At 41.9% G+C, this 23,413-nt stretch overlaps 3 protein-coding genes across 3 annotated transcripts in view; 2 read left to right on the forward strand and 1 right to left on the reverse strand.

Moving 5' to 3' along the window:
- The window catches only part of itga9 (integrin, alpha 9), a 47,355-nt gene extending 42,010 nt beyond the window's left edge, over positions 1-5,345 (forward strand). The window contains exons 27-28 of the mRNA XM_023411727.2: positions 1,326-1,445; positions 2,971-5,345. Of these exons, the coding sequence (XP_023267495.1) occupies positions 1,326-1,445; positions 2,971-3,069 (219 nt within the window). The 3' untranslated portion in view covers positions 3,070-5,345. The remainder of the gene's footprint in view (positions 1-1,325; positions 1,446-2,970) is intronic.
- Positions 5,346-7,145: 1,800 nt separating this feature from the next.
- LOC147818810 (uncharacterized) lies at positions 7,146-13,827 on the forward strand. Its single transcript, XM_087175449.1, has 6 exons — positions 7,146-7,311; positions 8,738-12,040; positions 12,125-12,301; positions 12,881-13,053; positions 13,153-13,270; positions 13,406-13,827. Exons 1-6 carry the CDS (start codon positions 7,162-7,164, stop codon positions 13,604-13,606), a joined length of 4,122 nt encoding a protein of 1,373 aa, XP_087031575.1. The 5' UTR covers positions 7,146-7,161; the 3' UTR covers positions 13,607-13,827.
- zc3h6 (zinc finger CCCH-type containing 6) lies at positions 13,821-22,794 on the reverse strand. Its single transcript, XM_087175450.1, has 12 exons — positions 22,332-22,794; positions 19,831-20,062; positions 19,586-19,708; positions 19,251-19,500; positions 19,003-19,145; positions 18,636-18,761; positions 18,411-18,527; positions 18,185-18,292; positions 17,847-18,070; positions 17,351-17,766; positions 17,085-17,255; positions 13,821-16,927 (listed from the first exon to the last, which is right to left on the reverse strand). Exons 1-12 carry the CDS (start codon positions 22,415-22,417, stop codon positions 15,417-15,419), a joined length of 3,507 nt encoding a protein of 1,168 aa, XP_087031576.1. The 5' UTR covers positions 22,418-22,794; the 3' UTR covers positions 13,821-15,416.
- Positions 22,795-23,413: the final 619 nt, after the last annotated feature.

Genomic DNA, 23,413 nt, shown 5'->3' on the forward strand with positions numbered 1-23,413 from the left:
GGGACATTTTCACAGTACAAAGCCAAAGTAGTACTACTTCCCTCCATGTAGTTAAGCGTTACACTGTGCATTGGGTGAAGTGAACGGAGTTTGCTGCCAGTGACAGATGATCCAGCAGGTCAGCATTCACTCATGTCATGAGAAACAGGCTGAGGAGCTTTTTTTTTTTCATTGTGGAAAAAAGCTATTTTTTTAAGAGTTGCCAAGCCTTCCAGAATGAACGTGATAAGACTCAGAATCAGCCTCATTCTGGGCCATGGAATAATTTTTTCATTCGCCAAATTGAAAAAGGGAGTGGACGATATGTTACTCCGAATTACACTGATCAAATGAATACTTGTTTGGCATTGACATTGCGTTTTGGTCATTGTTGCTGATTAGCTCTATGATTCTATATTAATGCCAGTGAAAAAAAAAACTGAAAAGAGAACGTCTTGTTAGACAGTTGGAGTTAATGATGAAGACTACAAGTCTAGAGCCAGGCTAGCAGCTCTGAGAGGCTGTACTTACGGACCATGGTGCTGTGAGCTAAATGCTAACATTCTCATACTTACAAACTTGCAAAGACAACGCTAACATGCTGATGTCTAGTTGGTACAGTAATGGTATAAAGTTCACCTACAGAGTAGATGCTGATGAGGATGGCATTAGCTTTATAGATACTTTCTCTTGCACTGGACAAATTCTACTGTAGATATCTCAGCCTGGACCAAAGTGGTGGACAGTCTGACCCACAGATTGACATTGCCGTCAGCAGAGCCATGCTGCTAGCCTGGTTAAAAATGATCACTTATTATATGAATAAAAACATGCTTTACAGCACAAGTTGTTTACAGTTTGTGCTGTGAATAGTTGTTGATATTGCCTGTTTGTTGCATGTGGAGCAAAGGTCACCACCCAGTGTGATGTGGGTCAGCTAAAGAGCGAGGCTTGAAACCTGACACTGTACACTATAAACTGAAACTACATATTTTGACTGTTTTGTGTTGTCTTGTGTGTGTGACTGATTGATTGGATGTGTTCTATATAAAATAATAATTGCATTAGTGTCCAGTTTCCATGCTGTCTGATTGTATTTTCGCTTTACATGTTGCTCCTCTTGAATCAAGTCATGAGCTGTGACTCCAGCTAAAGCAGACTGAAACAAGATGGGTTTTGGCTGTTGTTGTTGCACTTACATTGCATCATTAGAAGCACATGACTTAATGTGCTTAATCATCATGTGTCCCTGCTTGTGTGTGTGTGTGTGTGTGTGTGTGTGTGTGTGTGTGTGTGTTGTATTTGAGTGTGACTCACTAACTGACTGAAGTGTTGTTGTGTTCCAGCTGGTGTTCGAGGCTCTCCACAGTCAGGAGCCCAGGGGTTACGTAGTGGGCTGGATCATCGCCATCAGTCTGCTGGTGGGAATCCTCATCTTTTTGCTGTTAGCTGTGCTACTCTGGAAGGTAAGGCAGCACATGAACACGGATTTTCCAGACAGAAAACATAAAACAGCTTGTTTTTCCAGTAAGATTTTGCTAATAAATGAGAGGCACTTGTCACAAACTTGTGTGTCACAGCCAGAAGCGCTGTGTGTAACTCTGATTGGACGTCCACACAGTATTCAGCTGTACAGAGACAGCTGGAGGTAGGGGAAGCGGTGGGGGTGAGAGCTTGCTTTGGGCCTTTAAGAACTATGAAAATGACAAATCACAGACAAAAATTTACACCATACCGCTCACATGAAAGAAGAAGCTAAAGGGGAAATGGCAATTACACTGATGTCCAGAGGCCCTGTTAGCACAAAACTCCTTTTCTTTTTCACTGCTTCATTTTCCACTGGGAATACCACAACTAAACCTTGGAATGTTGGTCCTGGGATACATTCCTCCCCCCGATCCCCAGGTCCTCAGATCTTGCCAAAATAAACCCCACTTACAAGAGCAGCACATGTCCTGTATTGCTCTTTTCAGGAAATGCCTGAGGAGAGTACAGGTCTGTATCAATAAACTTTAGTAGCAAAATGCAGATAAATGAATGGAGTCGTAGTGAGGGAGGCAGCATCGCAGTGTGGCTTTGTTTACATACACACCAAGAATCTACTGCCTTCTCCCTCCCTTCATATCTCCTTTATATTGCACTTTGTAAATGAATGTTATAGGTCAGTTAAATGTAAACGAGAATACAATATTATATTCCTAGAGAAACAAGACATTTCTGCAGGGGAAGTGCTTGATTTGCTTCCATCCATGCTGCTGGTTTTGCATGGTTTTTAGCCTATTGACTTTAAACTGTCTATGCTTTACATTACTGCTATGCATTTTTCAAAGCATAGCACGCCATGACGTTCTAAATTGATTTCCTATCTCCAACATGTCCATAGATTTCCACTTTCATCACCATGGGTGAAATCAATCCATCAACTATGTTATTATTCTAATAATGCAGCTGAAAGAATGAACTGTTTTTAATAAACTCTCTCTGGTGGGTCGTTCACTGACACTCCTGACAGTTAGTTGCTGAATAATACACCATTTACAAGCTGAAGTCCAATATCATGCATCCATGCATAACATTAGTAAACATTTTGATAAGGATCCCATAAATCTGGTAATTAGAGAATTATGTCTAAGCACTAATTGCCAAAATAGACATTTTGGGAAATATGCTTATTTGTTTCCTCTCCAAGGATTAGATGAGAAAATTAATCCTGCTCTCATTTCTGTACCAATATGCCTCTGATGAGATGATATGGGATAATATGACTTTAGGTAATAGTTTTGAATTTCTAAAAAGCAATGACCACCTCAAGAGAGAAAAACCTACCCTAAAAAGTAATGATATGGTTTGGAAAATGGTCATCGCTAATGTGAAGTGTGTGTGATTTGTAGTTAATGGGCTAAAACATGAAAGATTTTCACTGCTGCAGTTGCATCTGAGCACAGATACACCTCACTAATGCAAATCTTTGCTTTTCTCATTCTTTAACAGATGGGTTTCTTCCGTCGGCGCTACAGAGAGATCATCGAGGCAGAAAAGAACAGGAAGGACAGTGATGAAAGCTGGGACTGGATGGAAAAGAATCACTGAGACTTGGAGTTGGGGGGGGGTCCCAGAGGAGCCAATGCGATTAGGGATTGGGTCAGGAAGGATCCAATAGCACGGGGTCTTGCAGCCCTGCCGCCCCAGTGGCACCAGGCCCTTCAGTCTTCCATATGTGGAAGAGAAGAATATTCTCCATATTTTTTGGAGACTTGATATTTTTTTGTGGGTGGGGGGTCCAGGAAACAGGTTTCTGAGGTGACAATGTGGCTTGCCAGAGGACACTTGCTGTGGAATTCAGCTAATCTGAAAGGAGGTAACTCCCAGCCAGCGGAGCGTGGCTGTTGATGGAGACCCACATCCGTGTGGAGATGTGGAGACGGCATGAATACTGGTGGACAACAAAACCCTCAGGGCTGTGTTACATAGCAAATTTATTTTTATACATACACTTTAAGCCATATTGTATAAAACTGGGCTTCGAGAAGAGTTGGGGGTTTTGAAGGCCATAATAAACATACTGTATCTACAGTATGTTTTCCTAAAAGCACTGATGTTTGATAAGAATGAATGCCTTGGCTCCAATAGCTTTACTTTTTATGCCAAAGATTTGTCCTGTATAGTATATTATTGGAGTCATTTGTATATTCAGTTCTTCCTGGGAGTGAAAGATTGTATCTTTTCTGTACTATTTCCGGCTTACGGATATCTGTTATACAAATCTGACTTACCCTCCCTCCCGCAGATAATCAGCTAGAGATATTTCTTCGTTTTACACCCACACACACAGTGATTAAAACGTTGTGTCCTGATGTCATCCGCCAGTGTTGTTAGAGTTGTCTCAAAAGCTCTCTCTGAGGTCATTGGGACCGAGTTCAGGATGCAGTAATCGGCAGCACTGAGTTCTCTATTAACACTTTAGTTGCCATGTTTCCTTTATTATCCACGCCTGAAATACAGAGGATGGGTTGTAAATTAAGACGCAAATGCCGCTATTCACATTACAAGCTTTGCGACTTTGCATAAGCATTCCACTTGTTCTGGTCATGCATTCAACCAAGTTGTTTGTAGGTGTTAAAGTGGATGTAACGTACGTGATTTCGACTGATTTACATTTTGATCTTTACTCTCGGCGGTGCTCTGAATGAACAAATGCTCCAAGAGTGCAATGTGCAGTAGAGCAAATTATCTGAAGCTGAATCGCTCAGGTATGCAGCTGGCCTTTTACATGGACCCCCAAAGGTTTCCAGGTTTAAATGAGGATATCTTAGTTGATACTGGAGGAAATGATTCACAATTTGTCATGACATAAGACCTGATCATGATTTATTTCCAAAAGCTTTCCAGACTTCACCTAAGCAGACCGTTTAATTCTACCATTATATTATTAGGAATTGGGTTTTAGCATGAAATACGAGATACATTACTCTCCACGGCCAGATGAAAGTCTGTGATGGGAGTCCACCTACAGTCATTTACAGGGGCCCATGGCATGACTAATGCCCTAAAAATAGGTGGGAATGTGCTGCACTCAATCACTATACATAAACGAGCTCTTTGGGGCTCATGGGAAAAGCTCATTTTAAGTCAACATGGAGGAATGTAAGGGCCCCGAAAACCTGCCACCACTAAAGTCCACGGCTCATCAGTGCTCAAATTTTTACCCCGCTGGGCTAGATTGTGAATATATTAAATTATATATTAAATGTTCCCAAAGAAGAAAGAATATCAACTATTTTACACATTTGAACAGCTTTATCGCAAAATAACATGAACAAAAGGTCTAAATGAATACTATTAAAACAGATATCAGTAAGTTCAGATGACACCCTCCAGTCTCAGGACTTGTGGGTAACTTTGCAGTAGACCGAAGTCAGATTGACACGTGCAATGCCAAAGAACAAAAACTTTATATGAAGACTTCAGTGCTAAGTCACTTTATGGCTCACTATGATTAATTAGCTCTCTATTGTGTTGTATGAATCTTTTTCTGATCTGATACACTTTATTTTTACCATTTAATTCCACTGGCATGATGGCATATACTGTACACATTCACGTCTTCCCTCTGCATCTGTTAAACCGATGCTATACCTGTATGCAGAGAAACCGACACTTGACATTTTTGGTAAATTTTAACTGTGATGGTTATATTTTGTTTGTATGTTTGTTTGTTGTCAACGTTTAATCTCACCGTTCTTTGGGGTTTTGTTCTGAGTATACTACTGTCACTGAATATCATTTCCATTATAGTGTGCTGTATGTTTGATGTTTAAAGTTGTGTTTGAGCTATATATTTATCTGTTGATAAATTTTAGAGTGAACTTTCCTGGCTCTGTGCGCTGTTTTTGTAAAGAGTGCCGTGTGGTCGTGGGTCGGTTTGCTTATGTTTTGATGGTGTGTGCTGCTCTCTGCTGGTTGCCATGCTGTAAATGTACAGATAAAAACTCAAGCTCTGGGACACAACTTTACATAATTCAAAGGAGCTGGAAAACTCTTTAGGATGTATTTGCAGTAAAACTTGCTCAAATGTCAAGTTTTCTTCTGCTAAATTAGCATTATAACTATAAGGATCTAACAGAAAAATAATCAGCAACCATTTTGATTACCTTTTTTTTTATTTTTCAGGCAAAAATACCAAACACTCTCAGGTTCCAGCTTCTCAGATATGGAGATTTGTCACTGTCATATGATTGTAAATTAAATACCTCTTGGTTTTGCATATCTGACATTTTTTTGAGGGTGGATCCAGCAAAAGTGGGCCACTTTTTGGCAAATGTGCCAGAGCACTATAACACATATTAACTCACACCAGTCATGTTTTTCTGAAATGGTATAAAACCCATACTTCTGAACATCCATGTAAAATTTTAAAGGGAGTTGATTACTGTTACTATTGAATGGAGCTGATTACTAGACTCTCAAACCCAGTAAGATCGCTTTTTTCCTAATCAGGCTTTTAAGGTTTAGTTGGGCAGCCAGACTGTTAAAGTGGGACACTGATCTACTTTTTTACAGTAAAGACACTTTATTAACTGTTTTAGATAATTCTGTGTTTCCTATAACTACTACAAGTAACTACTACTAACAGTGTTACTTGAAATAACATTGGTGTGATGGTGCTCAAAATATGATTCCAAGAAAAATACTGAACAGTGATCAGAGACAACATAGCTTTAGGAAAATACAATGTCAAATTTATATTTACTTAAAGCTCTTATGGCTTATAAAGCCCAGTTCATTTGACGGTCCACTTTCCCTGAACACATGCCAGTCTCCTATATGAAGTTCAACTTGGCCTAACTAAATTCACACAGACAGAACTGACTGTTCAATGACAAGTAGTGTTGTGGTGAGATTGATATTGTGGCTTTAATGTCCCACTTTTGCTAAACCCACTTGCCTAAAGCAGTAATCAGTTAGTCAAAATAATAATTAATAGGTTAAATGATAATGCCAATAATCCTTTGTTGCAGCACATGGTAAAATCTGCTCCCAGGAGCTGAGCTACTGCAGGTTTGCATACACGACAGTATGTCAGAGAAAAAATAAAGCTACTCACTCTTTAAACCTGATGAGGTTATGTTTCCTCGGTCAGGTGACACCAGTTGCTATGAAACACTGTCATCAAGCATGAGCTCCTCTGCACAGTCCAATGAATTATTAATACAACTACCACTTTGAATACAGCAGGAACACTACAACAAATGGAGATGCTCGCTTTCTTTTGACCAGAGAGAATCACGCTGCTAACTATGTGCTCTTTATTTGATCACGGGTTGATTAGGACCGTTGCAGTGGAGCAGGTGGTCGCACCAATTTCCAGTCATTTGTGCCATTTGGTGCTGCTGTGTGACAGTGCAGAGGAACCTGAGCAGTTCAGCCACCTGGAGGAAGCAGCTCAGGCTGTGGCTAGAGCTACTGAGAACATGGCAGCAGTGGCCTCCAGGTATGTACAGTGTGGTGTAACGAATAGAAATTTAATGTTCAAGACTGCAGGTCCAACAATCTGCAAAAATTCTCATTCCAACATGTAACTTCATTTAATTTATGTAAGAGATGGACATGTGTAATATATTATCAAACACCAGGCTCTTTACTTCCAGGCATATAAATGAGACAGAGGATGAGGTTTTGCACATGGAGATGTCATCACTGTTGGAGTCCGTCACTGTGTCTGGACAGCATGTGCTGCTGGCAGCCCAGAAACTCAGCATCCAGCCAAGTTTGGCTGAACACAGAGAGGAACTCATCGCCGCTACACAAAACGTCTTTCTGAGATTAGTCAAAGTAAAGTATGACTTTTCTTCTCCTGGTTGAAAAGGTGTCTGCAAATGTGTTACCAAACATCTGATATGTTCTAAAAATATTACAATTTTTACAGTAAACTAAACATAGATAGGCAGAAAGTAAAGGCTGCGTTGTCCAACACCAGACATCTACTGATTAAAAACACGGACAGGTTCCAATAGATTCATCTTCAACAGCTGCATCAGCTTTACTTTCTCCAAGGTTTCCTTAAATGGACATAATACACTGTTGCAAATAACAGTTTAAGTTATCCTTTGTTAATTTGTGAGGACGGTGAACTTTTTCTTAATGTCAGCTACTGACTGATATCTTATCTATGGTGTCATGTCTGTGCACAGACCTACTGTAATTTATGAAAGTGGATTACATTGCCTATTCACTGTAAACTTTAAAAAAGGACAGAGGTCTACTTTGTTACCAACACTGTTTTATAACTTTATCCGGTCTTTCTTCTCTTTGGCTATGATAAATGCTGTCTAGATCTGATTCAGCATACCAGAGTATCATATTTGTGCAATTTAAATTTCAACATTTTCTGCAAACAATAGCTCTTGCAGTAAGAACATGCTGACACATAAAAGCTGTGTTTCCCAGCATTGTCCAAGGCTTCGGAAGAGATTGCAAAATGATGAGGGGACTTCTGTCCTTACCCATAATTGCTTTTGTCATAATATCATGCACTCATACTCCAAAACAACTAAGTCTCTTTATATCTACAGTGCCTGTGCTCCACAATGTAGAATTTTTCACTGTGTCAGTATTAGCTTTATGTCCATACAGACCTAGTTTTAATTTTGATTTATATTTATATTCATATTTAATTTAGATTTTACATGTAGTCATTAAAGTTGATCAGTGACATGTTATGTTACTATTCAGAATACGGTCAACATGTGTGAAATATGAACAAAACTGAGAGTCAACCACACTAGTGACTCAATGACTCAGTTGTGGCAATACTTTAAGCTAAAGGCTCAAATCTGCAGGCTAGCTGGCTGATGTTTAGCAGGTATAATGTTTACCATGTTTTCCATCTTAGTTTGCCTGAGCAGAGGCTGATGGGGAACATCATTAGTATTATAGTATAGTATCATAATTTCCACCTGATCTTGTCACTATCAGAATTATAATTTGGGGGGCATGAATATCTAAAACAAATTTCATGTCAATCCATACAACACTGTTGACATCTCAATGTAAGAAAAAAATGGTGGTGCTAGAGGACACTTCAGGGGGTCTCCAACATTAGAAGGCTTCATCCTCTGAGGACCTAGAATGCGTATACAATAGTTGTTGAGATATTTCAGGACTAAAATGGTAGACTGATTGACTGACACAGCTAGCAGGATAATTAGTAAAGTAAAAAGCAGTAACATGGTGATCTTAACTGTTTCTCTGCTCTCAGGTTCTGTTAGTGGGCGATGACGCTACTGTTAGGAGAGTTGTAGCTGCTGCTGATCGGGTATTGGAGTGCCTCTCGGAGCTTGGCTCCTCTTCAGACATCAAGTCTCTGCTCCGATCGTTCCAGGTGTTTTCTGAGGCTCTGTGTCTCCTCAACAGTCTGACAGTGGAGAGGGCAAACTCCTTACAGGATCCCACACAAACGAAACAGCTTCTTGATTCATTGGAGACCCTGAGGAGGTGCATCTCCATGCTGCACACGGCCATGTGCACAACCATCAAACACCCTACTAACGAGCAGGCACAGGCATCGAAGAGATACATCCTGGACAAGGTGCAGAGCACAGTGAGTGACATTATTATAACCCTGAATAGCGAATGCCATGGAGGCTCACTGGGTCCTTTTGGGTATTACACAGAGAGGAGGGCCAGTCTGCTGCAAATACTTACTAGTTCCTCCACCTCCTCAATCCGAAACAGTGGCTTTGACAGCATGGTAAGAGATCTTGTGTTTCACTGTATGGTTGTAGCAAACTCTTCTCGTCCAGAGTTTCAGCAAAGAGTGGTGGGTCATTGTCGTCACATCCTGCAGTTCTGGTCTGACATAAAGAGGATTTTAAAGTCCTCAGAGGATCTTGATGAGGAAAGCCTTGAGAACACCTTTACTTTATTGATGCAACAAATACAAATGCTTGACAAAGCTTTGATGACTACCATTCTCTATCAAGTCTTGGACACATTTCTTACAGCATCTTCTACATTTGAGGAACTTTTAAGTGTGACGAGACAGATCCTGGTAGCAGATTCCTCTACAAAAATGGATCTGAACTTTATTCAGCCACTAGTTGAGGATTTCATATCTTCCACTGATAGAATAACACAAGTGGCAAATTTTATCTCAGCTGTGGCAGTTGATGCAAAGAGTTTGGAGAACGTGGAAAACTCACGAGCATGCCTTACAAGACTCAGAGCTCGGATCGCACCTCTTTCACTGGAGCTGGCGGATAATTCAATGCAAACCGTTCAAAAGCTTCACGAGGTTTGTCAGAAATGGGAGGAGGACACTAGCCAGCTTCAGGATGCTCTCAGTGATGTGATGGATGTGAGGGAGTTCACCAGTATTGCTATTAATGAGATGGTCAGTGACCGGCATGGATGTGACACAGCGTACAGAGAACAGAGCTACAGACTGTTTAATGAACATAAAACAAACCTCATTTGTCACATGAAGCTGGTGAGTCAGTCAGTGAGGAGGCACTTGGACAGAAGTGATAACCCCATCTACAGGAATGGCCTCCTGGTACTGCTGAAACAGGTTCAGTCATCTCAGACCAAAGTGGGCGAGTCCGTCAGAGACATGCTTTCAGGTTCCTGTTTAAATGTGGAGGTATATTCCAGCTTTTCAAACAATGTTTCCACAGTCATTCAGCATTTTAAAGTGCTAAGAGAGGGACTGGACGGCCAACAGCATCCACATCTGCTGAGCCCGCTGCGAGAGGGGGCACGTCAGCCTGAAATCTCACAGTTATGTTTACCAGTGGAAGACACCTGTGAGCTGAACACGGATCATATAATGAGAGGCTCTGCTTCTCCTGTCTTGGAGCTTATAGAGAGGCATTCCCAAGCTGAACATGAGGAAGAGCGCTCAGATGAGGAAACCATAGAAGCAGAGCTGGCTCATAAATATGACAGTGATGATTTAAAGATCCCAGCTGTCTCCGATGCGCCCAAACTCATCCAAAAGCCTCTTGAATTCGACCTTTTACCCCTCTTGTATGAAGTTGTGACTGTGACTAAAGAGAAAGATGTGACGGCTCTCAACCAGGCCTGCACTGGTGTTCTGGAGCTGTCAAACTGTTTTGCTCAAGCTACAAAGGAGGCATTGGCCATCGTTGATGTAGTTGACTGTCAAAAGTTGGAAGGTTTTAGAGCAGAGCTGGTGTCACTGACTCCACTGCTCGTCCAGACAGCTCAAGAGATGGCGATGAGCTCGGCAATGAGCACAGAGAGCATCTACAAACACAGCACACACTTTTCTGACCTTATTAACAACATCAGAAAGGTTTTACTGCCAGTAGCTGGAACCTGGTATCATGCTGTTTACACTGCGCTGCAAGGAAATCTGCCGACAATGGCAGCCACTGTTACACAGCAACTCAATGAAGTGATGAGTTTATGTGCTGACACGGTCCAGCTCTTGACATCGTCTGACTTAACATCACGAAGTGACGGTCAAGAAACCTACAGCGGTTTACACAACAAACTGAACAAAGCCCAGAACAACACAAGGTATCTGGTTGAGTTCTCCGCCTCACTGGAAGAACAGGTGGATCAACTAGAGGCACTCTCTATCCTATGGGGTCTCTCCATTCAGATTTTGCTGAATTCTCTTGATAAGATTTTGGGAACATCAGCTGCAATGAACCAGTTGAGACCTCAGAAACAGCTGTCAGTGTTGTCTGAGAACTCGCTTCGAATCCAAGAGGCAGCAAGGATCACCAGTCTAAATTGTAGGAGTGCTTACAAATCCAAACAGCTAACAGGATACCAGGATGAACTAAAAACACTGACTGAAGCTTACCTTAAAGCTGCAGAAGAGCTTGACATAATGCCAAGTGTGATGCAACTTGCAAAATCAGAATTCTTTCAGAGACATCTTTTGATTAAAATTCGAATGCTCTCTGGTCATCTAAGCAAAGCAAATAAGGATTATGACACTGCACTTCAAAATATTGTCAACATTGCTTATTTTGCAGCTGAACACTTAAGGGAAAACAACACAGAAGATGAAGAGCAAAAATTTGAAAACGCAGCACAAACACTTTTTGAAAATGTAAAATCTGCAACCAAAAGAGTGGAGGAATGTTTAAACTATGTCCATGACCCACGCGCCCGCTCTAATCTGAGGTCTATCAACGACCACTTGTCTTTTCAGATTTCAGATGTCATCAGCAGGGCGAGGCTCATGGTAGAGACTCATTACGTTTGTGACACGCTCAGTCTGGATGTACAGATACAGTGCTGGTCAGCCAAAGCTCACTATGTGGTGGAGGAGATCAGAAGGCAAGATGGGATTCACCAAGAGGCTAAAGAGCACATTAGAGCCGGTTTACAGGGACTAACAACTGAGGGTATCAAAGAAGTGTTGGCTGCAATCCCATCTAAAGTCAAAGTCAAAGTTGAATTTCCCTCTGACACAGCAATGACATCCTGTCAGAAAGACAATACAGAGAGTGTATATGCTCCAGAAACAAGTATGAACATGGCAACTGTGGCCAAGTATGCAACTGCAAACATGGAAAAAGATGTAGGTATCTCATGACTGACAAGATTTTACAGATCAGTGTTTCCTTTGTGTCACAATAAATCAAGTTCTTATTTTTCTCTACAGGATGGTGCTGGTTCTGGTGCATACCAAGCTTCTTCACTGACCTACACCTCCATTTTTCTAAAACAAGAAAGTGACAGCTGGGATCCCAAGGACAACAGAATTGTGCAGGTGACCAGGAAGATGGCTGACAAAATATTCTACATGACTCAGTACTTGAAGAAGAAAGGCCCAATACCAGTAAGGACCACCAGAGGTCACTTTTTTATGTCTCTGTGCCTGCGACAGGCAGGGCCAGAGGCATTATGTTTTCCTTCCATCCCATTCCCATGAATGCAATAGCTCAGTAATGCCCAGAAGAAATTTCTTCAAATTTGGTACAAACATTCAATTGGACTCAAGGATGAACTGATTAGATTTTGGTGCTCAAAGGTCAAGGTCACGGCGACCTCACATTACATGATTGCCTTGTGAACACAATATCTCAGGAACTCCTCAAGGAATCCCTTCACATTTGGCACAAACTGTCCACTTGGACTCAAGGAGGACCTGATTATATTTTGGTGGTTAAAGGTCAAAGGTGAAGGTCACTGTGACTGCACAATTCACATTTATAGTCATAACTCAAGAATTCACTAAGCAATTATGAGGAAAATTTCACACAAATGGTTGATATTTGATATGCTTCTGAATAAACAGATATGTAACCTGAAACTAATCTGAGTGACGGGGGGCATACAACCGCAAAGCAATAATTCTAGTTTACCTTTGTCTGGATATTTGCAGATGCAAATAATCCACAATCCTTTCTCTTTTCAGAATAAAGAGGTATTTGTCACTGCAGCCAAAGACGTGATCTCAAACTGCCAGTCAGTGACTCAGTTTATCAGAGTCATTGCCAACCACTGCTTGGATAAACAGTGTACGGTTGAACTGTCCCTCATTGTTGAGCAGATTCTCACCATCACCAACCAGCTCAGCATCATCTCCAGGTCAGAAGAGTTGGGCACAAATCATACGCTGAAAACTAAGCTAGAAAAAAAAGTAATAATAAAGAAAGGTAATGAGACCGTATTTTATTGTTTACTTAGTGTTAATGCTGTAACACCTGGGTGCAAATCATCTGATGAGATCCTTGTGAAGAACGCACAGAATCTACTCCAGACACTCCTGCGTGGGGTCCATGCTGCGGAGACAGCCTGCATCACAGTAAATTTAACACCACAAACATACAGCAACAAACCTGTAAAGCAATGAGGTGTTCTCTGTGATACAGCTCAAACTCTTTGTTGTGTGAATTGTCTCCTGAGCTGTTAAAACCATAAAGTTATGCTCTTATTCCAGGGTTTGAAGCAGCCTGAGCCAAACTCAGATGGAGCAGAGGCTACAGCTCTGTGTTTCCAGTGGAAGAGGAACCTGGAGATCCATCGAGCCCAGCAGACCTCTAACCCAGAGACGGATGAGCTGGGTTTGAGGAAGACCTCATCTCACCCTGTAGCACCCAGTCTTGCCCCATCAGTTACTGTACAAGATGGCTACAAGTGACACATGAAGTGTCTTGAGAAGTACGTCACCTTAAGACTGATGGGATTGTTTTTGCTTTCCATGTGACATACTAATAATGATATGATGCCCATAAACCCTTGCAGCACTTCCACAGATTGTCATGTTCAAAGATACTTCAGCTGGGTTTGTATTGGAGCTGATATTTGTTATAATGTTGGACATGCACACTAAAATGACACATTTCAACTTGAAGTTTGATTCTGAAGTAAAACTGATGATGTTTTATCTCTTTATTTCAGATATTCATAATAAAATCACTGAAATGTGACGGGCATATGTGTTGTTAAAATGTCATACAGTATTATTACAACCATAACCACCATACTGACGGGAAAAAAATAAAGCATTATTCATTAAAACACTCAAAAACACACTGTACACGTGATACAAAATAGGCATTTACAATGAGAATTATGAAAACGATAAAAAAAAAAGTAAATAGCTTAGTTTCGGTCAAACGACAAGCTCAACGTAACAGACACAGAACTTTTAATTAAAACAACTGCCAAGCGATATGCCACCTTAGGTCTACAACATCCACCCTTTGTAGCACACATTACCCCATATGGGTTCATCTACAGTCAACTCAAATAAAATTCTACAGAGAAAATAGGCATAATGGTCATATTTGTAACACATATACACATAACTACAATGTCAACAAGATAGTATCCTCTTTGTATAATACACTGTTTTTCTTTCTCTCTTGACTTCTTATTCTGATTATCTGTTTTGAAAAATAGTGAGGGACATTTTAGGAGCTACTTACAAGCTTGTCAGCGGTGAGTGTTTTGAGGGATGACAATGATATAACAATTAACGATCCATTACTTCAAGGTTAGCAAGTCAGAAAAACCCACAACAGTAGAATCCTCAAAGCATTTAGGCCACTTAAAATGACAACAGTCCAATAATGAACAAAAGCTGAAATTGAAGAGCTGCAATGTTGCAAAACTACAGAACATGTATTCTCAGCTAAGCAGGGAACGGTCTCATATTGCACAAAAAAAAAAAATTTGCAAGCTAGTTTAATTGTAGAGTTTAATTTAAAAACTGTAAAAAGGGAGTTGCAATCAGTCATTGTTACATGCCACGAGGGCCTGCAGGGAATCTTACCTGATCATGTTAGAGCTCAACAAATCACAAGCTCATATCAGGGTGTGTGCGGTAAAAAATGTAAATGTTCAATAAAACATCGGTTAACTTATGGTGAAAAAATCCCTTATCATAAAAGTGAGCATAAACTTAAAATACTTCTTGATATAAAAGTGTCTTGAAATAAATATGTAAATACAAAAATTCTCAAGGGAATTCTTACAATTGTGGTTTGATCGATTACTCAGCATTATCTCTCTGTATGTAGAGTGAATGAGTGAATCTATTCTACAGGGTGTAATGCCTGAAATGAACCCAGAGTTTAGCAAACAACATGTGGGTCAGTCCTTAGTGAAAACTATACAAGTTAACATATTCCTTTTTTTTCTGATTGTTTCGAAGATCCATGAAAATTACAGAATGATAAAAAGACCTTGACATACACACTTACAAAACACACATTTCAGCATTAATATGATTATGTTAAAAGGGACTATACACTGTGTCTGCACACATCCAGCATCCTCTCTATACTCAGTCAAATGTGTGGTGCACTCAATAACATGTGATTTTATACAGGATCATTTATATACAGAAATAAATAGATTCATGTAAAGCTAAATAAAGATTAATACACACGTCTCCTCGATATACAAATCTTATGCAACTTTTCCACATTTCCACACTGAAGTGTTTACTGACAGAAAGGGGAAGCTGTGGGATCAAAGGTCTTGAACACATCTTTAAGCGTCCTGTCTTCTGCCTCCTCTTCTGGATCCCCCTGTTTCGGGTCCTCCTTTGGGGCCTCCTCCTTCTTCTGCTCCTCCTCCTGCTCCTGCTCCTTCTTTACCTCTGCCTCTTCTTGTGCTCCTGTAGAGCCCTGTCCTGTTAGTTTGGCCTGCCTGGGGTCAGTGTACTGGGGTCGGATCAGCCCGGCCAGCGCCTGGATGGGGAGATTATGAACAGCAGGGGGTTTGACAGGTGAGGCGGGAGGCACAGTGGGGGAACTGGAAGGTGGAGGCTGATCTGAGGCAACGTCTGTGCTTTTGGCCTCTTCAAAAGAGCCACTTCGTTGAGTTGGCGAGAGTGATGGTGGTGGAGTGTTGTCTCTCTTTGCAGGGTGTTTCAGAATACCCGCCTTTTTAGGAGGCTCTACTTGCTCCTTCTGAGCCTGCTCTGTTTGAGCACGAGGATCGTATAGACTGATGCCCCCAAGGATTGTAGTGGGACTCTCCAGCCCTCCACCAGAGGATGCCAGACGAGGGGCATACGGCGGCAGCCTCTCAGGCTCTGGCTTGGCTCGAGCAGCGTGAGGAGAGGAGCTGGAACTGGCCTTCTGTAGCCTGGGGTCCACAACTCCACCTCCAGAGGAGGGCTCTTTCTGAACCAGCATCTTGGAGTCCAGGCTTCCTGTACGCTTGAGTCTGGGGTCCAGAGCCTTTTGCTGGCGTGGGTCTACTGGTCTCTCAGTGGAGGTCCGAGACTCTAGAGATCCAGAGGGCAATCGAATACGTTCCTTCAAACGTGCAGCCAACAGTCTGGGGTCAGATGGCGGAGGGCTGGAGACAGGGGGATGTTCAGGCAGGCTTGTTCGGTTCATCTGAGCATCGGCGATTAAGGGTGGAAGAGGAAGGTTGATGGAGTGTTCCTGTTTGGGCACCAGGGAAGGGATCAGGTCCTCGGGGGCCCACACCACTGTTTGAGCGAAGGCAGGCCTCTGGAGCAGAATATCAACACGGATGTGGCTAAACTGCTTTAACTGACATCGAGGGTCCCGCAGCACCACGCCAGGACTGGCATCTAGAGGGATGAGAACAGCTCTGTCCCTGAGCTCCCTCTCTCCTTCATCATCCTCCTCTCCTGTGGGAGGCTTCTGAGGAACAGAGTGGCCCTGCTGGCGATAGGAACTTGTGTCCATCGGTCTCATCTTCCTGGGGTCTCTGGAGAGCCGTGGATCTGCAGCTCCATCCGACTCCTTTTTCACATCAGGGGGCCGTTGTCGGGGGTCCGTCTTCACACGTGGGTCACTGGGCGGGGCCCTCTCCTTCACAAGCCGAGGGTCACCCAGTGCTGGGGCCACTGGGGCGGCCTGGGGGGGCTTGGACTGAGACTGCTGCATCTCATTCTGCTTTTTCAGAGATTTAAGGATGGAGGCAACACAGCTCCCGTCCTCCTCATCACTCGAGTACCAGTTTGTAGTTTCATCTGCAAAAAAAAAAAAAAAAAAAACATATTTTGGATTTATATATTTGGATCATTTTCCTGGGTAATACAAGTCTGTTTCTGAGGGGATTTTGGATTTTACTGGGTTTTCATTTTATCTGAATTCAGCAAACCTGCTTTTTGGCGCTTGGGCACTTACCTCTGTTTGCGTTGTTATCATCCTGAGCCTCTGCTCTCTGTGGCTCATTACTCTGTGTCTGTGTCAGGTGTAAAAAGATGGCTTTCTGTACTGCTGGTGGTAAAGACTGCAACTGTGACTCTGCACCCATCTGCTGCTGGAGGTTCTGTATGAAAGCCACACTAGGGTCCACTATACAGAAAAAAATAACAAAATAAAATTTTGCAATTTCAGTAATGGTCAAAATGTAATTAACATATTGGATAACTATTCAATATCACACTGACCTCCTTGTTGGCCCATGGTCTGGTTTCGCAGGAAGCTGCCAAAGAACTCTACCTGGTTCTGACCCAGTGATGGAAAAGGGAAGAGACTTTGCAGCATCTGTAGATCTGGTATAGGAGGGAATGGAGGTCTCTGCATATTCATCTGAGGGTTGATATTAGGTAGGTTTCCATGGAAAGGTGGGGGTTGACCAGAGGGGACTGGTGGCTGCATTGGAAATCCTTGTGGTGGGTGCTGTCCTGGGGGGCTCTGCGGCATGGATGATCCCGTGGGGTGACCCATGGGACCAGGTGATCCAGGAGGAGGAATAGGAGGAGCAGAGGGGCCTGAAGGCACCATACCTCCACTCTGTGTGTCCTCTGAGGTGCCACTAAACTGATTTGTGCCTTCACCTTGATTCTGGGAGAAGTTGGACCCACTGAAAAAAAAAGTACACAGTTAGGTTGAGGATAGGCTTCAAGTACTCTTTGGAGTTTGATTACAGATTGTTTTAGTTACCTCAGACCAATTTTTTGAGCCAAGTCCACGGTAGGCTGAACCTTGATTTCAAACAGGGAGGGGATCTTCTTCCCCGCTTGGCCATCTGTAGGACTGCTCTGACCAGGAGTGGGCAGCAACCCCACCCCTGGAGGAGGCTTTGGAAGTGGGGCAATACCCTGCTTTCTGAGATCCTCCAGCTCCAATTCGTCCTCGCGGGCATTCTCCTCTTCGGTGTTAATAATCTGAAAAATGAGTCAGAAAGCAGAAATAAAGCAAATGTTCCATTAGAGCGCAGAGTCTCTTGGTAAGGAGGTGTTAAAAAAAAAAATTGAAATCACTTTTTCCTGTTTTCTGACCTTATCAAGCAACTCTTTGGTCACATCAGTCAGAGCCTCATGGGAGAATTTGCAGTTGTCCCCCTGATAACATTTGGCTCCCGTATGAAAGAACTTGCACGGGTATTCATGTGCAATCACAGGTTAAGGAACAGGACTAATTAAAAGGTATAATGACAGTGCAGTTCATTATGCAATGCAATTACACAAATGTAATTAAAAACACCTGTTGTCATTAGTGAAGGATATTGTGCATGTAAATGCAATTGTCTCCTTTACTGCAGTATCCTTGGAGGTAAAATTTACAGAGTTCCTTTTTCTTATCTGGCACGACGAGCTCGTGTTCAAACTTGCACTGTTCCCCCTGGAGGAAGACAAAATCATTTTAGCTTGCAGTTTGGAAAGTCATTTGTGTGTTTTCCACATATTTTCCATTGTTAAAACAAGCCACAGAACATTAGGGCCACTGTACCTTGATGCATCGGCCCTCCAGGAAATACTTGCAGATGTATCTACCATTGTGTTCGACTGTGTGCTGATTGATAAACTCTTTGCTCATAATTGGACGTTTCTTCTGAAAACCAGTATTTTTTCCCTCCTGTGACACAAAGTAAACAAAAGATGTGGTCTTAGTTTTCTTCTTGGTTCATTGTGGATACTAATCAAAAGCTATCAGTTTTTCACATTTGACTGTAACATTGTGATGCAGACACCAACAATATACATAGTGCTTGAGCATGATTCGCCATGACTAAAAGGGCTATATAAGTACAGTCCATTTACCATAGTTAGTAATATAATACTAATACATCTGGCTGAATTTTCAGAGGCATATTTACCAGTGCCATGTCTTCCATTCCCTGATCTCCTCCTCGCCCTCGTCCTCGTCCCCCCCACATTTTGCCCTTCATCTTCTTGTTCTTGTTGAGCATCCCGCGTCCTCTGCCTGGTCCACTCCCTCTGCCTCTTCCCCTCTGCCCGACTGAAAACCATATTTTGGAGAAAGTGATCAATCTCTAAAGCTTATCAGATGAAGGACTTTATGTACAGTGTGTAATACAAAATGTTTAAACTTGAAAATGCATACACTGTTGTTGTTTCATCCCCCTCATGCCTCCTCTCTTCATCTGGTCTTTAGGATGACGTCCCTTTCCCTGACCTGGGGATGTTGAATCTTTTGCCTGCTGATACTCGGACATGTCATCGTCATAATCATCCTCCTCTTCATCATAGTCATACTTGTCATCGCTGTAGTCGCTGTATTTGTCAAAATCGCTGCTCTTGTGCGGCGGGGACTTCTGTGAGTTGCCGTGGCCTCCCTTTGAATCCCGTCCATGCTGGCAGGTCAACGGTCAAAGAGAAAAATGTTGCACAATAATGTTTACATGAATATTAAGTGACAGCCAGTGGAGTGGAACTCACCTGAGAGGGCTGGCCATCAGATTCGCGGCTAGATCCCTGGTTCTTCCTGTTCTTGGGCCTTTCTGGTCGGTCGTAGTCAGAGTCGTAACTGTCAGAGCTGGAGCTGCTGGAGGGGGAGTGGTGCTGAGGACAGGGCACAACATTGCAGTGAATTTTCAATTAGTCTAAGTAGTTCACATTCGTGCCTTGAGTGCAGTAGCACTAAGAGATATTATGTTGGAATGACAAGTATAAAGGCATCTTACTTTCTGTCTGTCACGTCTCCTCCTTTTAGACCTCCTCTTCTCTCTGGTCTTTTTGTATCTTTTCCTGGAGTGCCTGTGAGTCTTTTCTTCTTTCTCTTTAGCTTTCTCTTTTTCTTTCTCCTTGTCCTTCTCTTTTTCTTTTTCTTCATTCACCTCTGTAGCCTCTTTGTTTTCCTCTTCAATCCCAATCCCTTCATCATCTATTTCTCCATCTTCTAGTTCGCCATCCTCTCTAAAAAGAGGAAAACAGTCAGTACAATGAGTAAAACTGCAAGGGATTATATACTGTATTTTGTCAGCCTGAGCAAGTGATAATATGTTTTTCACATCATGAGCAAATCATGTGATGAGCCTGCTGTAATAATTAAATAAGAAATAAAAATGAAATTATACTAAAACTGTCGTAATGTCTTTTCCCTTCGATTGGAACAAAGTACCTAATATCATGCCAGACAGTTTCCATTACGCCCTAAGCCTTTCCTGTACTAAAAACATCATATAAATAATTCAAGGCTATGTCTTCATTTCCAGTGTGCAGTTATCTTATATATAACCAAATTACATTCAACTTTTCAACAACAAAGGTTGGGTAAAATCTATGAAAGCCTCTAATTCTAGAAGCAAGGTTATTCATTTACATTATATAATGACAACCTGGAGTCAGAGACATGTGACGCATGATTTACGCAAGCTTCTTTCCAAGTCAAAAATCTTTGTGACAAAGGACAACCATTACTGTAAAGTAAACTATTCTTACTTAAACAGCAAAATGAGAAACATTTTGATGGAATTTCAACAGAAAGCATCTGGCTGAAAGGCCTCAGCACACCTGTCGTAACAATTACTAACATTTTACAGCCAGGAACTTTCAGCCAGGAAGTATCCGATGCTGGACACTGGATTACAGCGATGTTGATGTTTAAAGATACTGACATCTATCATTTTTATGATCGATACATAAGCATAATTCTGGAACATTTCTTTCTATTCGTTTGCTGCAGAAACCAGGGCCCCCGTGTGTCTGCGGAGACTTCCTATTTCAGACAGGGATGGTAAGTGTAAATTTAGTTGGTTACAACAATAAAGCTTGGCAGTGACAGTCAATGCAACCTTTTATAACACCTGGTCCAAATTTATAGTGACTATGATTGAAATATTTAAAAAATAAATTATCACATAATGTGTTATAGTAGATGGCCAATACAGAGCAAGTATTTCATGTAAAAGTACATCCTAAAAAGTGGGTTTAAAATACCATTTCCTATCAAATTATGACAATTGTACACATCACCATCTCAGTGTTGATATTGTTCTCGTTACATGTAATATCAGCTGCTTTAAAAATACAGTGCAGGTAGGAACGTGAAACAAAATCAACAGAAAATGGGAAAATATGTCCACCCACTGATCTAGGGTTGTTTTTACAGACACTCACTACCTCTTCCTATGACACCAGTGCAGCTCAGCTATCAACCTAAAACCCTCAACAGCCAAAGCCACCATAATGCTGTACCTAACCTTCACTTTAAGTCCTGTTAATGCAGCAAAGGCCTCAAGGTCCACGATAAAACATTTTCCCACTTAAATATTTAGAATATGAGTGAGTAAAAATGGCCTGAAACTACCCTTACCTATTTTCATTTTTACTTGTAATCATACCTACTTCAAGACTGATGACAAATGTAGGCAAATACTAGGCATAACCATTCAGTATTTATAGAAACATGAGTTTTCCAGTGATTCCATAGAATAATAAAGTAACACTACAAGTGCAATAAAACCACAATCCCCTTACTCAGCACTAATGTCATACCGAAAGTTCCTATTGGAGTTCAACATGACTTTTCTTGCCCGTTTTAAGAACTTAAACCAGAGGTCTAAATCTGTAAGAGGTAACAGGTCCAATCAAGCTTTTCAGCAAACTAAACACTAACACCAGCTGATTCTTCTTCTTTGGTTGAAATCAGTTAAATCATCTGGTGTTACCCTTTGTTCACATGATCTGACAGTCCTGTTAAGTTTACAAAGCAATCACAAGGACGCAGGCATGGCCTAAAACCAGCAGTAGCACATAATCTCAACCCTGAGTGAACCCTTCTCCGTAGTATTGCCTTTAGCCCAGTAGGGGGACTACAGCACGAGGATGGGCGTGGCATTTACATCATAGTCATTTGCATAGTCTCCTGCAGATGGCAACAATGAAGCCATGAACCCATCCCAGTGCCACAACAACACATACGATGAGGTCTGCGATCTTGCATGGAAATGATCATGAATGAGTCTTGTCGACACGGAGATGGGATATCTAGGCTATTTTGGACAGCGTTATTCAACTGCACCAAAGAGGCATGCAAAGATTTTTGAGGGGGGAAACCGTGGAAATGGCTCTATACCCTGCAATTAATGGTTAAAAGAAGAAAACAGTAACACAAGCATGTAGACCCACAGCACTGAAACGCACAGATGAGCGTATTAACAATTGCACAAGAATGTTACTCGACCTTTCATCCCCTGCAAGCTCAGAGTCTGTCATGTTTTTGTCAAGAACAGGGGCTGGGGGACTGGAAACAAGGCTCACAGAAGCCATTGGAAAACGGATCTGCCTCCCTTCTCTCCGGTACAAGAGTGAATTAACACAGTCACTCAAGGAGACGTTGGGTTGTGAGAGATGCTGGAAGATTTCAGACTGGAAAAAACTCACGGTGTTACATGTCTCGACAGAGACAGTAAACAGACACTCTCCTCTTTCATATCAATGACGTTTTAACTCTGTGAGCACAGCTTGATACCCCGCTTTGCTAATGTCCCGTCGGTTGACAGCTGCCATGGTGAAATAGAGGAGACGGAGGGAGAAACAGACAGAAATGTAACCATGCTCGTTGATTTCAGCATCTTCATAGGTTTTCTCAACAGGGACATCATCTCAAAATGGCTTCTGAGTTCTGCAACACATTCCTCTATTATGTATTCCTCCACGTATATATAGTCTTGTCCGGATCTATCTAACTTGCATACAACAAACCCTCTTCAGCAATTGGTCAAACGTCGCTCGGGTAAAGAGAGCTGCGATTCTTATTGGTTCAGAGCAGTGCCAGTTAAGTTCAACATCTGCAACAATGAAGTGTATACGACGTTTAGTTTTGTCCTTTGTCGCTGTTTTAATTCATGACTGAGATTATTACGCAGTTATAATGAGCCGAGTTTATGCCATTTTTTATAAGGCAAAACAGCTAAGGCTAAATGTCTTTTTTAGTAGCGACGTATTTCTGCCCTTGTATTGTTACGCTCGCGGGCTCACGTACGCGCACGCACAACGTGCACGACCGTTGGACGCGCTCGTGCAGTCCAGTCAGGTACCACCAGGTGTCGCTCTGACTATACACGTCAGACCCTAACAGACTCATCCATACTTTGTTTGTGTAACGGTAAGTAGCATAATGCACATCCAGCAGTGTGTAATGTGTTCAGAGAATAACAACAGGCTCAAGACAAATGCAGTTCCTAGTCTGCAAAACAATGTAGACTGAACAGTGAACTTCACAGCATAACAGTGAAGTATGTAGCTGTATTACAGATACCTTGG

Source organism: Seriola lalandi, unplaced genomic scaffold (assembly GCF_002814215.2).
Source record: "Seriola lalandi dorsalis isolate HSWRI2012SDOR001 ecotype SW California unplaced genomic scaffold, Sedor1 jcf7180002054470, whole genome shotgun sequence".
NCBI classification, from domain to species: Eukaryota; Metazoa; Chordata; class Actinopteri; order Carangiformes; family Carangidae; genus Seriola; species Seriola lalandi.